We start from the raw sequence: 17,067 nt of genomic DNA on the forward strand, positions 1-17,067 counted from the left end.
AGCATGAAGACAGAAGAAAAGCTACAGAGACCAGCAGTGACTCAATAAGGAGCTGAGGTCATTGCTGCTGATTGTGACTGTAGACTGTGTATTGTGACACATGGTGGCAGTGCTGTGTGTAACAAAACAACATACTGGAAGTAGACAGGACAACGAGGAAGCAGCAAGAGCAGCACAAGAGACACAGATTGATGGATGACAGAATATCACTCACTCAAATACAGTGTGCTGCAACCACAATAAAGATGAAGAAGAAGAGCTCACTGTTGGTCTACATCTTACTGTGAATAAATGATAAAGAAAGAACTAATAAAAATAAATCCTGCTATTGTTAGCCTGTTAGCAGGAGGTATCATGACCTGCTCCGTCTCTGGCCTCTCTCACCTAAACTCAGATGTGTGGACTATTAAAGGCGCACTAGTCGAGCTTTGGGGGGGTTATGCATTGATATGCAAAAGAAGAACATCTTGTAAAATGTATACATTCATATCATGTTTTGTTTTTTGTTTTTTCCCATGTGACTGTATTTAAGTTAAAGCTCAGACTTTCATAATTTTATGCAACAGATCAAGCTTGCGATAATCAGACATACTGACCGTTTCAGATGCAGCAGTAGCTAATGATCATATCTGCAGGAAGGAAATGAAAATGACTTAGTACACAGCCTGATACCTCATGTGAACTCCCATACACCCTTCTTTATTCTTTTTTTTTTTCAGCATTATATTCCATGCTATATTCTAAATTCAGCCAATGCCTGCATCTGCTCAGAGATGTGAAAAAAAGAGAAAATCAATGTGTGAATTGACGGGTCAGAGGTTATTACCTGGGGAATCCAATCAAGAACTGCTCATTTTACTAATGTCCAACACATCGCAGCACTGGAAGCCTGATGACAAGTTCAAACACACCACTTTTTTTTTTTTTTACACTTTTTAGATTGTTGCCTTTAATCATAAAACACTTCAGACAGCTGTTCCTGCGTGAAAACTGACCTCTCGTGCATTTGAGCTTCGCATGGTGGAGGAGAAGCGAGAGATAAACTCAGGAAACGGAGACAACCTCTGATTCCACTGATATCAAATGTAACATCTCTCCCCCCAACTGCTGCGCTTTTCTCCATTTGCTGCAGTTTGAGCGTTTCACTGCTGGATGTGATGATGAGGATCCCTTTGCTCTGTGTGCTGGGCTCGGTCTGTGAGTACATCATTAACTAGCTGCTTTTCAATGGATCAGATTGTGAAACATATATGTAACAAAGTAATAGATATTTGTCTAGTTTTTCTGAGGACTCGAGACGCTCATGATATTAATCAATATGATTTGCGTACTATATGTTTGCTGGTGCTGGGGACTTTTATCTCATTATGTGTTCAGTGTATTCTGTCTAATGTCTAATGAAGTATAAATCTCTGTTTCAGTGCTGAATACACATCTCTATGGACAGGCTCAAGGTGACTGAACGCTTCCCTTTTTGTTTTTTTGTTTAATGAGTCAGGATGAACCTACCAAATTACTCTTAGTCACTGCTATAATTTGATTATGTATTTGATACATTTATCATTCAACCACTTTTCTTATACGCACATTGAAAACAAGACGTTTTATATGCTCACAAACAACACTAACACATGGGGCTTTGTCAATGCAAACACACAGTGGCACACAGTGCTGTCGTGACCCGGCAGCCCAACTGGCCGAAGATATACAACGGAGAGACGATCACCCTCAGATGTGAGACTGAGAACGGAGGAGACTCAGAGTGGGAGTATGAATGGAGAACAACCAGCTCAATAAAACCTCCAAATAAAAATTATTTCAGTATTATTGCTTATTCAGTCCACAGTGGAAAGTACTGGTGCCGAGGCAGAAACAAAACCGGACAACAGTTTACAACAGAGTGGAGTGATGCTTTCAATCTGCCAGTATCTTGCTGTAAGTCATATATTTCATACAATATGAATGATTTTTACCATTATGAATTTGCATTGCATACATAAAAATACATTCAGAAGAATATTTTCATTCTGAGTAAGTAATTTTCCAACAGGTAAACCCCGGCCAGTCCTCACGGTGTCTCCATCATGGCTGAGTCCTGGAGCCTCAGTGACTCTGAAGTGTGAGATTGAACATCCATCTGCAGGATGGAGGTTCTACTGGTATAAGGCTGTCCCCAAACCACCAGAAAAGATCTACAAAAGAAGGCTGCTCCCTGGTAACAGCAATGGGACTGAACAGGATTCCTACATCGTCCATGGTCAGACACACACAGCGCGATATTCATGTAGAGCTGGAAGAGGAGCCCCAGTGTATTACTCTGATTTTTGCAGTTCAAAGTTTGCCTGGTCCAAAGGTCAGCCTCTTATATTATGGCAATCCTTTTACCTCTGGTCATTTTTTTTCAAACTCACTCCCAAACATAATGATGAGAATCAGCTGTTCTGCATGAATCCAGATTAAGTTCAATGATAAAATACTTTATCCAGAGTTTAAAAACCAGATGTATATGCTGCATGTTGAGTTACACCAAAAACTTACACAGATAGAGGATGATTAATCCCTTCTATAGTAAGATTTTGATGAAATCAAATTGATTATTAAACATTGAGCATGTAACATGAAAAAATGTAATATTGTAAACATTAACCTTCATGTTTATTAATTAAAAATGATTCTGAAAAGGTTAATGGTTTCCCCCATTGGTGTTCTTGTATTTACTTGTTGTTTTTCAGATGTTCATCCATCAGCGTCTCTCACAGTGAGTCCTGACAGAGTGCAGCACTTCATCTCTGAGTATATCACACTGAGCTGTGAGGGAAACTCTATTGAGTGGAATGTGAGGAGGTTTACTGACAGAGGCGCACTGTCAGACTGTCACAACTGGGGAAGAATGATTGGCTCGACGTGCACCATCTTCAGTTTACAGTTCAGCGATGCAGTGTACTGGTGTGAGTCTGGATCAGGAGAGTTCAGCAACGCAGTCAACATCACCATAGAGTGTACGTCTACCTACACTTTTCTGCAAGGCTTAATATCTCTTGGCATTTCACAGCAAAATCAATTATGTAATTGTGGAGACTCAATGCTTCCTTTGAAGTTTAGCTAAACCTAATAAAATAATTCTCCTTCTCATATACATCAAAACCAGGGAACAATGTTCAGCATTACATTTTTTTTGTAATGAAAATGACTAATGTGAATTAACCGTATATAAAAATGCGACTTTGTGAACATTATGACCAATTTCTAGAAAGTACAGGACTGAAAATCACATGAAATATTAACATGACGATTCATAGTTGCATTCAGCTATACCTCCATAACTAATGTCTAACAATTATGTACCAATGTAATTATGTGCTTTTGTTCTGCAGTATCCAAGCCTGAAAGCTCTTCATTCATTGTAACGCTGTTCACCGGGGTTCTTATTGGACTTTTTCTGATGATTTTCCTGCTTCTGCTGTTCTGCGTCATGAAGTCCAAGGGTGAGAATATTCGATGAAAAATCTAAAAATATAACTTTACTGAGGTATTCTGATGAGAGGATGAACACATTGCAAAAGAAGAAAATAAAAAACAATAACAATAAATGTCTTTTTTTTCATAGATCTGTGCGGTAAAAGGTTAGTGAAACACTCTCTTCTCTCATTTTGAACATAACAGCAGTAACTTTGAAGTTTAATGTTACTACGATTCCCGTGTTTTAGAGCCTCACAGTCTCTGGGCACCAACCAGAACCTAATGGTCAACCAGGACGAAGCTCTGCAGCATGTCGGCCTGTATTCTTCTCTTCTGAAAGGTCAGCTTCCTTTCAACAGTTTGGCTCTTAAACCCACAATCTTTAAGGCTGGACCTAGTTTTTCTTTTTGAGGGATATTCTCAATCTCTAGCAGCATTCCCTCTGCTGCTTGTTGAACTAGCAGATGAGGTGTGTGGCCACAGTTCATTCTTCGATGTTAATATTTTATTTCGTGACTAATTTGACTTTGTCTCCATTTTCATTGACGTATAGATGATGTTTGCATCTACGAATCAATCCGTGGCGCTGCAGACACTGGAAATGGTACAGAATAAACGATCTGATGTGGAGCACAAAACATTTTTCAACAGATGATTGATATTAAAGAACTTCTTCTTTTTAGATGGACGGGGTAAAGAATACAGCGGCGTCAAATTTCATTCGATTCAGCCCAAAAGACTTGAGCATGATGAGCCAGAGGAGAGCTCGGACTACTGTGTGGATCCACTTTCCACCACAGGTATTAACACTAGCTGTTCATCTGTTTGGTCTATATTATATTTCTACTTAAAATCTATCATGCTGTCTTTGATAAGTACATAGTGGTCAGAATACAGTTTAATTCACTTTTACAGTTTAATTTTGTGTAAATGGGAGTTGATAACATGTTAATGTTGCTTTGTCAAGTTATTATTTTTTTAAATGCTAAAAATTGATTTCAAATGTCAGAAAGTGCTCAGTCTTTTCTTTGCTCAGTTTTTATTTCTGTTTTGTTCCAGGAATGAATAAATGAATAAAAGTGCATCATCGACAAAACAAGTGAACAGCACAAATGACAGCATGAAAGACCACATTTGTGATGCAACTTTCCCAAAAGGATGAGTGAGATAAAATATCTTATGTTGGTCTAGCTGTTTTCAGGACACATGTCACTGCTGTTTAGGTGTAAAGTTATTGTCTGAAATATCTGAAAATAGAATTTTTCCCAAAAGTTTGAAAAATATGTACATTTTGAAAAGTCTGTAAATTGAGCGGTCGAGTTTTCTCATACAGCCCAAGTTAGTTACACATGGTGGATTTTCTGCTGAAAATTTCTAGTGCAGCTTCTATTATAATACCCTACATGTATATAAATGAATCTGATCTTTTATAACCATAACAGTGACGTCCCACCTGGACTCTGTGTAGTCATTTCCTGTTTTATTTTTGAAATGACTTACCTGTGTGTGAATTTCTGGGTGTTACAAGAAGCTTTGTTCTTTAGGATTTTTTTTTTTTATTTCTTTTGTACATTTAAAAGCTCAGTCTTTCACTGTGTAATATACAGTAAGAATAAAACAACATTTAACCAAGTTTTGACTATTCTTTAAACACTGACCCATCTCATGCCTGCAGGTTAACATTATCAGCCACTTGGTGGTGCTGTGCAGTGTCTCTTCCATTTACTTTATGAGTTCCTTTGCAGGTGCATCTGTGAGTGCATGCATGATGCATTATATAATGCATGTTGTTGTATGACTATGATATGCACTGTTAACTGTGAAATATCATTGTAGATTCTGTTACAGTAGCTTATGTATACTATATATTGGCTGTATAATGAGTGTAAACCAGGGTTTGTAGTGATGCAGGACATCTTGAACATTTGCTTTTTGTCATCTGATGGTATCAAATTGTATGATGTGTAAAATGGTACAATTTTTGGTACAAAATGGTACAAGTTTTGCTGCAAAAGGCCTAACTAATGATCTCTTTAGTGTTCATGTTCTTTTTGTCCCACCCCACCAATGTGTGTGCGTGTGTGGGTGTGTGTGTGTGTGTTTTTTTTTCTCACTTGTCACAGCTGAGTTTGACCAGAAGAGGAAATAGATGAAGTCTCTACAGTGATGGCGGTCAGTTGCCTTCAGCTCTCAATCTGCGTCCTCGCATACAGTGCTTTGCTGTTGCTTGGGGTCTCCCTCCAGGGTATGTACCGTCTACCTCTTCTCAGTAGGACCGTGCAGTATTGTTGAATTTATGAAGGGTAGCTTTTGGCTGATGTACTCTTACTTGAGCTTAGAATTGCACAGCTGCAAGCAAGTCAGGCCAAGTTTGCAATATTTCCAGGTTGTTGGCATGTCATCTGGATTTGGTGTGTTTACAGTTACATGTATGTAAAAGCTGTTTTCATTCAGTTTTGCCTCATGTAAAGTTTTTGCCTTATGTGCTTAACTAGACTTGTCTCACCTCACTGTATTTTCTATAAATAGCTATGATGAAAAATGCAGCTCAAACCAAAACCAGTGGGGTTTGATTTTTTTTTTCAAAATTGTATTTAAGTTGTGTCTTCTCTGTAAGTTGTGTATGCATCTGTGATGTGATGCAATGCCTTCTGGCTAGGGTTAAGTTCTTTTTAAGTTTTCTGATCAGTCACACTATAGTTGTGAGATGAGTGAAGAATGACTTTTTTCACTGCCTTATCTGTTTGAATGTTTAAAGTTGCCAATAGGCAGCAAAGAAACAATAAGATTCGTCAAAATAGCTTAATAATAATTCAATAACTTCAAAGGATGTGGACTTTTAGAGACTAATTGTTAAGCTCCTTTTCTGTCTGTAAACAGTGGTGACCATCAGCCATAACACCAGGAAACTATTCGACAATGACAAAAAGATTATACTCACGCTGCTGTTTGCTTATTGTTTCAGATGCGGAGGCTTCCAGCTGTCAACGTATCTTCCATAAACAAGCTGGAGACACTGTGGAGCTTCCGTCATGCTTACCAACTGAAGGGGTCACCTCAGCGAGTTGGTTTTATGGAGATAAAATAGTTATAGACATGGACCAAAGTGTAAATTCAGATCCTCAGTTCACAGGCAGAGTGAAGCTAAACCCCACAAACTTTAGTTTAACAGTGAGAAAACTGACTCCTCAAGATTCTGGTGATTTTATTTTTATCTCAGAGGTGAATGGCCAGCAAAGAGACAGTGTCATCATCACTCTGCACGTTCATGGTAATCTTCTGTTTTTGTTGAGAATATTGTGACGCCATCTCACTATGAAGTGTTAAGTCCATCAGACTGAATTCAAGAAATAACCCGAAGGTTTTATCACCTTAGTGCTCCTCTGAAATGACTGTCTTTCCTGTCTCTGCCCACTGCCTGAATAGAGCCCATAGTTAAACCTGTCCTGAATGTCAGCGTCACCTCACACGCCTTAAATGAATCCTGCACGGTTTGGCTGGAGTGCATTTCAGCCCCTGAGAGCAAGGTCAACTACAACTGGACCGTGAGGATCCAGACCCACAGAGGCTCCAGTACACTGCAGTACAACATCGGGCCACAGGACGGACCGACCGAATTCACCTGCACCATTTGGAATTCAGTCATTGAGGAATCTGCATCCACAACAGTGGAGTGTAGCAATAACACATCTCCCCAACCAAAATCAGGTACGTAGAGAGAAAAGAAAATGTTCTCTGTGGGTTTTTACATTTGATGAATGCATTTTTACTATCATGAAAGTCTGACATCACGGAATGAAACACATGGAAGGATAAACCATAAATCTGCTTTGGCTAACCAACATAAAATAAGGACACTGAAAATGTTTTAAGGAATGTAAGCACCTCACACAAAAATGGACTTGACTTACTTTTAGTTCTTCATATGTTCTCCTTAAGGTATTTAGAAGTTTATTGAAGTGCTTATCATTTATTATTGCAGTGTCCAGCTCTTCATCTCTTGTCCCGTTCTTTGTTCGGCTGATTATTGGAATTTCGGTGATTGTTCTACTTGTGCTCTCACTGCTTTACTACACAAAGACAAAAGGTGAGCCCTCCTCTTCCTGATACTGAAGTCATGGAACTGAGCAGCATTTTAATTTGCAAAACAAAACAAAAGTGACAACATTGGTCTTTTTCACAGATGCTTGTTGTAACAGGTTGGTGTGAGACTCTTCTTTTATTTCCAACTGAATACACTAGTAGTTACTAATTACTACCAATATACGTGTGTTTGAACTGTATGTTTCAGGCTCACTCAGTCTCAAGCAGCCAACCAGGATGAAAGTCAACAGCAAGTGTACTCCTCTCTTCTCCATGGTCAGTCCTCCATCCAATCCAGCTGTTTCACTGCTATTTTGAACTCTTATACACTATATCCAGTGAGCTGCTTTTTGAAAACTCCTAAATGTCGAGAGAGACTGTCACAAACACTCAAATTCACTAATACAACTGTCCTGTAGGTGATGGCTGTGTCTATGAAACAGTGAGAAGCCCTGAAGATGCTGGAAAAAGTAGGTGGAGTGAACACACCAAATACATTGATAAATAAAATAAACTTTTTGATATGTGCTTGCACAACGACACTGATTTTGACATTCGTCCACAGCGTTCGTCCAAAGTATAATGTGTAAATATTCTGTATAAGCTGCGGTGTTAACGCTGTCTAAATATTATTTTGGGAACACATCTCTGTAAGAGGAACTGTATGTATGTACGCTCTCATACTGACCAGAAGTGTCTTGGCTTGTTTCGTCTGTGGCTCCCAGTAGCTGTGGGTGTTGAAATTCCGGGATTTCCCGTTTCGGGAAGTTTAGGGAAGTCTGTGGCATCTTAGTTAAAACATGATCATCTCGAATCTGAAGCATTTTTAAAAACAACTGCGGATAAATGCTCATTTTAAAATCTAATTGAGAACAGCCTTTGATAACATGTTGAGTTGATGTTGTTTTAAATGTTTGTGTTAAATGTTCCTTCAGATGATGGTTGTGACATTATTATTATGCTGCATGGATGTACATTCAGCTGTCCTTTTTTATATATACACATTAAAAAAAACTTCCTGTTTAAGCTAGCTGTATAATTTTATCATGCCTGCGCATTTACATTTTTAGCCACTTGATGGTGCCCTGTGGTTTTGTGTTCCTGTTTGAGTGCATGTGTGATGCACATATGCTTGTGCATGTTGACTGTGTTTAACTATGTATCATCACTGGATAATATTGGAGTGTATTGTTGATCATTTTCAACAAATCAAAATGGTTTTTCCTCCATTTGGGCAAAATATGTGACACCCCCCCCACCCCCCACCCCCTTTATGATAACTTTAATTTAACTTATTTAATTTAATTATGTTTGGGTTCTGTAATCTCATTGAGAATAAATGAGAAAAAATTTGAAAGCAGTCCTAGTCTTTGGAAGAAATATTATTGTGAAATAAATAATTATACACTTCTGAACTCATTGGGTTGTTGCGTCAGTTTTTGTAAAGGATATGAAGCCTTAGGGTGTGACTTTAAACTTGTCCTTCCTATGTTGCTTCTGTTTCTCTAATGACTCACTGGCCAGCATCAATGTACCATCATTGTATCACTTCTTCTTTCGAAATAAGTGTGAACAAACAGGTCAACGTTGCACTTCAGGGTTCCATCAGGGTCGTTGATCCCACTGAATAACCAATGGGACTATTTTGAAAATAAATATAATATAATTAGAAAATGAAGTTTGAAAATAATGTGACAGAGAGGAGAATGGGAGTTTCCAGTGTATGAATAGTATTCAAAATAAGTGGACCCAAAATTGTATCTCCCTTAGAAAGACGGAAATGACCTAATGTCTCACAAATTAAGAAACCTCCCTTAATCATTTCATTGAGGAGGCGTCCACATGTATGTTTCCAGTCAAAAACAGATTTTTCTGATTATTTAATGCTAAGAGTCAGCCACGCTAGCAAAACACCAAAGGCTTTGAGTTAAATGCTAATGTTAGCATAGCAACCTGTTTACAATGGTGATGCTAACATGATAATGCTTGGAGGATGTAATGTTGTCTTTGTTCACCATTGTAGCTTAGCTTCGTTTAATATCGTGTTTCTTTCTAATTGGCACTACACACAAAGTACAGGTAAGTCTGATCAGGATTAGGGTTCAAGGTTCAATTATACGTTGACATTACATAATATAAATTATATATATATATATATATATTATATATATTGTATAATTAAATGCAGTTAGAGCAATGCAATTAGTTTGTGGTCATAAAGAAAAAGTGCATGGTGACTGACCTGCTGGTGGCACTAAAGGAAAAGTTGATTCATCCTCTGAGCACCATGGATTTCAGTACCAACTTCCAGGGTAATCCAACCAAGAGCTGTTGAGACAATTAATTAAAAATAGGAAATGTCAACCTCATGATGGCCCTAGAGGAAAATTTGAAGGGGTTTACCATAGTCACCAGGCTCCACACATTGGGGATAATGAATGTCTGTGCAAAATTGCATATTAACCTATGATATAGTTGTTGTGATCCTTTAGTCTGGACCAATGTGGTGGAAGAACGGACCAACAGGACATTGCTATCTCCAAAGCCATACTGCTAATGTGGCTAAGACTACAAAGTATTCCTTCCAGTGTTCCTTTGTTTGCTAAATTTGCCCTAACAAAATTGAAAAATATCACAAAAAACGCTCATTTAATGAAAATGTAAATGACAATAGGTTAATCAGTTTTGAAGACTGGATGCAAGTGTTCTGTGAAGTGGTTACTGTGAAATTAAGGTGAGATCTGTTTTTCACTAGTCACAAAAATGGTGTGAACTTCTAAACAACACAACCATTGGACGGTAACATAGTTGTGAGAGGTATCACTTGTGGGTTTCATGTCAGTGTTGAATCTGTGAACAGGCCCTCAAAGTTCATAGGAAATCAGGTTGTTTTGCAAGCAGTGCACAGACCACCTCTGCAGGAACACTGCACAAGAGGACAGTGTCGTTTTCCCACAGCACGACCACCAAAGTCTTCAATTCTTCTTCTGCAGTAGTGACAGAGGTTAAGGTTCTTGCCGAAGAGCCCCCTCATGATATCGTCATCTTCTAAAAATGTCTAAAATCTATGTTTAACTTAAGGCTTCACTTTTCACACACATGTAGTGAGACGTAGCGATGAGAGGCAGATGATGATAGGCTGGGCAGCCGGTCTGATAGGTCAGAGCAGAGGTCACCGCAGACACACTTCGTTTTTCATAGTGGGGTCGTCATGATGTGGAGATGGCCTTTATCTTGATGCTGGGTAGCTGACTTCCTTCTTTGTGTACTAGACTGCAAGTTTTGATTCAGATGTGTCGTGCTTATCATACACAAGCAGACAGACACATACCGCAGAGGACAAACATGAATAAATACAACGGTGACGTTGTACCTTTTCAGACAGTAAAGGTACGACAACGGTTCCCATCCTCCACTGCCAGGGTTTAAAGCCGTTGTACAAAATCATTGCTGCAGACCTTTGGGGGGTCATTCCCCCGACTCACATTCAGACAGAGGTAGACATCTCAAGAGTGACCCAGATAAGACTGACCTTGTGTTCCTTCAAGGCGAAGGGACCCCCACACAGAGACCTGCCCATTCAACCTGTTTTTAGTCCCGTCTTATTTGATAGCACTTTGTCAGACCCCCTGCTGTCCCAACACATATGCACGAGACACCCCATCACTGTCGACAACACCATAGTGATTATTGGACAGCGAGGGACCTGGGTGTGATCCCAGATGATATTCCCAGTAAACCAGGAAGCTGATTCCTCTTAGGAAGCATTGGGAATATTTGCCCCTTCCCTAAAAGTGAAGCAGCCCCAGTACTCATCGAGGCACCTGTCATCTCCCCTCTACCCCAGCCTATTTCCTTCCCGCTGAAACCCTGACATCCTCCATCCTTACAACTGAAGACATGTGCCTCTCAATAATATAATGTGATGCACACTTCTTGACAGCATTTACTCTAGGCCAACATCTCTTCATCGAGGAATATCTGATGACAGGATGTGGCTAAGCTCTTCCTCCTCAAAAGATGTCAGATATTGATCCTTGACTTGCATTTTCACACATCCATTTTCACCCTACAGTTGCTTGCAGTTGTCTATAGACACACTGTTAGCTCCAGTTTATTCAGGATGGGACTGTGTTCATATAATCCTCAGTCAGGAATACCAGAGTTCATGGAAAATAGTCAAGTGAAGCATTCATGATTTTTTCACCTAGTAGGTTCAAGTAGTGTGATGATAATGTGGCACAATCGAATACATAATAGTTGATTGTGATTCAGCAAAAGATCAGATCTTTTAAAATAAAGATTTACAAGTTATGGTCTTTCTGACGTGCCTCCTTTTCACTTCAAAAAGTAAATGAAGCCAGGCCGCTTATTCTGCTTCTTTGCTGACAGAAAACCTCCCCCACTCTCCACCCTCTCGTTTTTTTGTTTTTTTTCTAAGTGCCGGCTTCTCACAGCACAGTTTGATAGCCCAGAAGAGGAAACAGACGTTGTTCCTCTCTCCGCAGAGATGGTTGGTGGTCGCTTTTGCTGCCTGGGTTTCTTCTTCACATACAGTGCTGTTCTGCTTCTTGGGGTCTGTCTTCATGGTATGTACACCCCTGCTTATAAGTTTATGGATTTTTACTATTAGTATTTATTCTTATTTTTTTTGCCTCATGCACTGTCAGGATGTAGGTCAGGATTACAGAATTTACTGGATCTGAGTCGTCTTGGGAAATGAGACGTCTTCCTTGGAAGAGCCCGACAGTCTTTTTGACTCGTGCGTTAACAAATGCAAGATGATTACGTTTAAACAGCACCAATGAAAAATGCAGCTGTGGCTTCAAAGCTATTGTAGTACTATACTGATTTGAGAACTTGGTCGTCCAATTGAAGAAATGAATTCAAGGCAGTGTTCAAACAGCTTTAGCTTTCCCCTCCCTTGTTAAAAACATAATATTTCATCATAAACATGCTCATGGTGGACAGCATTGATTAAAAAATTGAACTTCCCATTTCTCTGAGTGTTTGTAACTTCATGAATAGGCTTTTTTTTTTTTAACACAATGTGTCAGAAAATTTGGAGAACTTTGCAGAAATCTTGACACAGGGAGGGGTCACTCTCTCTGTTTCTGTCATTTTTTTTCAAATTGACTATATTATCATACCTCAAATTATAACAACATATATTCTATCGTGATAAACTAATAGTCAGTCATACAGTATACATTGTAACTAATGGCAAAAAGAAGGTTGTGGACCTCTTCAGAGGTTTTGCAGAAGTAGGGGAGTGTACGTAAGTGTTAAAATTGCCAGTGATGTATTCACAGATAACAGATACATCGCATGGTGCACATGGTTTACATGGTAATTGACTGCTTTGAATGGAAAGGCTTGTGAGGCCTAACAATAAGCATTCATCTGAAGACTAAAAAAAAAAAAAAACTCCACAACATGACAGCCGAAACAAGTAAACCACACGTTTCCTGAGTACAGCAGCACTGACCGAAAGTGACGTGCACCAAAGGTAGCACGACTATGGTCAGCGTCTGTGGTTGGGCTACAGCTTCACTTGGAAATGAGGTGATGGTCAACTCACCAGCTTTAAAGGCTATTGAAGGCTATTGTTCTGCTAAAAGAAAATATTCAAATGTCAACAGTGTGTCAGCTGCTAATGAACGAGTACAACACAGCCACAACAATGGCTAACATTTTATTTTCAGATGTGTTGTTCAGTTGTGAGATACTGAAAATAAAGTTTGTCAGTACATTGTCAACAACTTTTGACTTCAAGACTTGACTCATATGTGCGTTTTTAGATTCCTCCCCCTGAAAATATGGTTTACCAGGTACCTAAATTTAGTTCTTTAGGTTAGGGAAATGTTAGCATCATTGTGAAAGGAAAGTGCTGACTGTTGACAGGAAACAAGAGAAACAAATGCCGTAGGAAAACATTTTGCAGGGTGTCATGTCATGATGTCTTGCTGTAATGTCATTTCATGTATTTATCATGTTAGGCATGTAATGCTACCATGCTATGTAACCATTTTATGCCTTTGTTATGTCAGATTATGTTCATCATGAATGGATGAATATCATGTTACATGAAGTATGTCGGTATTAAACATGTTGTGTTTTATATTGCTCTATTTTCTGTTCAGCTTTATTTGATGCTTAATTCACTTGTGCAATTTAACTTTGAATATTAGACCTAGAGGATATGGTTTCAGGTAGTTTGTTCTGATGATCTGATGATCAGCTTTCAAAAAGATTATACTCACGCTGCTGTTTGCTTATTGTTTCAGATGCGGAGGCTTCCAGCTGTCAACATATCTTCCATAAACAAGCTGGAGACACTGTGGAGCTTCCGTCATGCTCACCAACTGAAGGGGTCACCTCAGCGACTTGGTTTTATGGAGATAAAATAGTTATAGACATGGACCAAAGTGTAAATTCAGATCCTCAGTTCACAGGCAGAGTGAAGCTAAACCCCACAAACTTTAGTTTAACAGTGAGTAAACTGACTCCTCAAGACTCTGGTGATTTTCGATTTATCTCAGAGGTGAATGGCCAGCAAAGAGATACAGTCACCATCACTCTGTGCGTTCAGGGTAAGACGCTTTTGTTTTTGTTGACCACAAGATCTTATATGTGTTCATTTATTCATTCATGGTTCGTGGCATGTTGATGTATAACACTCCCATTTTAGAGGCAGAGCTCTGTAACAGATTTTATCAGTTTCTGAACTGTGAGCCGGTTGAAGTTCTGTCTTCAGCTGACTTTTAACATTTATAGCCGCTTTGTTTTAAAGCTGGAAGACTGTGAAAAGGTCTTAAATACGCACATGATCGCTACATACTGGATGCTTAAAGGCTCAGCTCATGAGGAAGTGAAGGAACAGTCTTGTCCACTGCGGAGTAGAGCTGGTTAGTCTTACCAGTGCAACCTTAATTGTCTATAAGTAGCTGTAGATTATCAGCCCTTGCCTTTAGACATAAAGCTAAGTTGGGTAGTTGGCTAGTTAGCTAGACATGTTGACATTTGCAGATTTGATCCGGTTCTTACTCTTTTGCTCCTGTGTTTTAGGATTTTAAAGGGTGATTTAAAGGGTGAACTGTCATTTTACCTCTTTTCTCTCTTACTTGCAGTGAGATTTGATGTATTATCGGTTAACGATCAAGAGGAAATACATTTAATACATTTAACCGCCTGAGAAAGACGCACGCAACCACAGGGAACATCATCGCAAGCAAAGGGCAGACCCTCAAACTACTCCTTTGTTATTCAGTCATTAATTATAGCATCACACAAACATTTCAGGCACCGTAGCCTTCATCTGATTTGATGAGCATCTCCGGTTGCTAAGTTATTTAGTGCTTGTCAGAATTAGAGTATACAACAAAAGTGATTACTCTACACCACTTTGTGATATCGGCAAAACGTATCATACAATCATTGTAATATAAATTGACGTCTGGGGTATTTGGTATATAATTAAAATGTATAATTAAAAATAACAGGTTAGATGGAGTAGATAGATATAGAGACCCCAACGTAACAGGGACTTTACCTGAGACCATTGCAATAAAAAGTAATAACCTGTGAACAATGTTTGGCCTCTTTCTTCACATGGTCATTTTTGTTTTTTGCAGATTTGTGTTTTTGGAGCTCACTTTGGATCTTAGGTTCAGAATATAGAGATTAAAATATTACCAAGGAGTTTCCAAGGGAAACTGGATTTAAGGGAGTTCCTGATGTGAACTCTCTTTTCTGTTCTGTGTCATAGTTCCTATAAATGTGCTATGAATGCCTGTGGTCTAAATGTATAGACAGTTCTGCACACACATATTCAACGATGTAATTCCAAGTGACCTGACACTCTCTCTCTCTCTCCCTATTGCCTGAATAGAGCCCATAGTTAAACCTGTCCTGAATGTCAGCATCACCCCACACGCCTTAAATGAATCCTGCACGGTTTGGCTGGAGTGCATTTCAGCCCCTGACAGCAAGGTCAACTACAACTGGACCGTGAGGAACCAGACCCACAGAGACTCCAGTACACTGCAGTACAACATCGGGCCACAGGACGGACCGACCGAATTCACCTGCACCATTTGGAATTCAGTCATTAAGGAATCTGCATCCACAACAGTGGAGTGTAGCAATAACACATCTCCCCAACCAAAACCAGGTACGTAGAGAGAAGTGAATGAACTTTATTGATGATGAATTCCTCAGGAGGGGGGATTCAGTTATTTCCCCTGGCTAATTATAACTGAGATATACTTGCAGTAGTACCAGCAGTAGGACTAGCTAGAATTATAATTGAAGGTCTCTGCTATTATAATTACAAAAATATGATCTCACTTTGAATGAAACCTGAAATGTTATTTCCAGAAATTCTCAATTAAAATTAATCAATAGGCACAATTCATACTCAAGGTCTCTTTATACAGCAGAGCCAGAAAACTTTGTCTTATTCCTGGGTGTGGCGGCAGGAGCTGGTTTGATGATCATCATTGTAGTCATCACAGTTATTTTGGTTTGTCTCCACAAACAGAGGCAAGCTGGTAAGGAACTCGTCATTTTTTACATCATAATACTTTCAGTGAAATGTTATTTATGGAGTGTTCATTTTTTCTTTGTCACGCTGCATTACTTCAGCGTCAGTGTCTCCAAGTGATAATGTGTTTTTAAAATCTACAGCAGACAGTGGCGCAAATGACCTCACCGTGTACGCCGACATCTCTGATGTTGCAATTGAGGATGTAAGTATTGTGTATTTATTGTGCGCACATTGCTTAGCACAAATGGTCTGCCTCTGTTTTGACGCATGTTCTTTGTCATTGACTTTCTCTGTGACAATTGCACATTCGAATTTCCAGAGGACGTCGTCTACCATGAAGCCGTGCTCAGTGTATGAAACCATTGATAACAGAGTCAACACAGTCGCACCGGGGGTAAGGGTGAAACTTTTTGCTTTGAGGTTCTTGCAAATGACAGTGAATTAGGCCAGAAATAAAATATCCACCAACATATGAAATAACTGCTGATGGCTGATGAAATGTTGTGTTTTAGAAATAAATTCTTAAAAAATACGAGTCTCGTATCCGATTGGGATTCTGATGTTTTTCTCCTCCTTTTTGTCGCACATCCAGCCCCAGACTGTGTATGACAAGATTCAGTTTAATAACATGAGGAAGGCCTCGGCGTCGCCCTACCAGGAAATTTAAAGGATCACAACATGTAACACAATGATAAACAGACCGAGATGTATTTGGAAAGGGGCAGCTCAAAAAGAAATGTAAGACTAATATAATAAAGCAAACGTACAAAAACAGATGATAGATTGAAACATCTTGCTTTTGTTCATGTATTTTTTTTTTAAAGAGTCCTGCACCTTTCATTTATCATATTAGAAATGCAATATCATTGGCAGTGTTGTAAATTCTGTAAATACAGAGATTATTATATTATATTTTTTATGGTTTTTGTGCTTTTCGTCCTGTACAAAGTTGTCCATATTAAAATACGTTTACTTGA

General features: G+C 39.0%; 2 protein-coding genes across 2 annotated transcripts; both read left to right on the top strand.

The window, feature by feature from the left end:
- The first annotated feature begins 657 nt into the window (after nt 1-657).
- On the top strand, nt 658-5,322 carry LOC139607283 (uncharacterized). Its single transcript, XM_071460025.1, has 11 exons — nt 658-1,197; nt 1,422-1,454; nt 1,660-1,935; nt 2,051-2,353; nt 2,733-2,999; nt 3,375-3,485; nt 3,608-3,623; nt 3,708-3,799; nt 4,013-4,063; nt 4,143-4,259; nt 4,519-5,322. The coding sequence occupies exons 1-11, from the start codon at nt 1,158-1,160 to the stop codon at nt 4,530-4,532; spliced, it is 1,320 nt and encodes a 439-aa protein (XP_071316126.1). The 5' UTR covers nt 658-1,157; the 3' UTR covers nt 4,533-5,322.
- A 148-nt stretch (nt 5,323-5,470) lies between these two features.
- LOC139606627 (uncharacterized) lies at nt 5,471-17,067 on the top strand. Its single transcript, XM_071458888.1, has 13 exons — nt 5,471-5,704; nt 6,425-6,730; nt 6,886-7,167; nt 7,442-7,546; nt 7,643-7,658; nt 7,751-7,908; nt 11,907-12,131; nt 13,830-14,135; nt 15,434-15,715; nt 15,981-16,094; nt 16,231-16,292; nt 16,410-16,484; nt 16,683-17,067. The coding sequence occupies exons 1-13, from the start codon at nt 5,626-5,628 to the stop codon at nt 16,755-16,757; spliced, it is 2,085 nt and encodes a 694-aa protein (XP_071314989.1). The 5' UTR covers nt 5,471-5,625; the 3' UTR covers nt 16,758-17,067.

Source organism: Trachinotus anak, unplaced genomic scaffold (assembly GCF_046630095.1).
Source record: "Trachinotus anak isolate AG129_WGS33_773 ecotype Australia unplaced genomic scaffold, CSIRO_AGI_Tana_v1 ptg000023l, whole genome shotgun sequence".
Lineage (NCBI taxonomy): Eukaryota > Metazoa > Chordata > Actinopteri > Carangiformes > Carangidae > Trachinotus > Trachinotus anak.

Excerpts from the sequence above, each read along its gene's own strand:
- LOC139607283 (XM_071460025.1), top strand. The coding sequence starts at position 1,158 with ATGATGAGGATCCCTTTGCTCTGTGTGCTGGGCTCGGTCT. Across the intron at positions 1,936-2,050 it reads CAATCTGCCAGTATCTTGCT|GTAAACCCCGGCCAGTCCTC; the intron begins GTAAGTCATATA and ends ATTTTCCAACAG. Across the intron at positions 3,800-4,012 it reads GTATTCTTCTCTTCTGAAAG|ATGATGTTTGCATCTACGAA; the intron begins GTCAGCTTCCTT and ends ATTGACGTATAG.
- LOC139606627 (XM_071458888.1), top strand. The coding sequence starts at position 5,626 with ATGGCGGTCAGTTGCCTTCAGCTCTCAATCTGCGTCCTCGCATACAGT. Across the intron at positions 12,132-13,829 it reads TCTTGGGGTCTGTCTTCATG|ATGCGGAGGCTTCCAGCTGT; the intron begins GTATGTACACCC and ends TTATTGTTTCAG. Across the intron at positions 16,293-16,409 it reads CTGATGTTGCAATTGAGGAT|AGGACGTCGTCTACCATGAA; the intron begins GTAAGTATTGTG and ends TCGAATTTCCAG.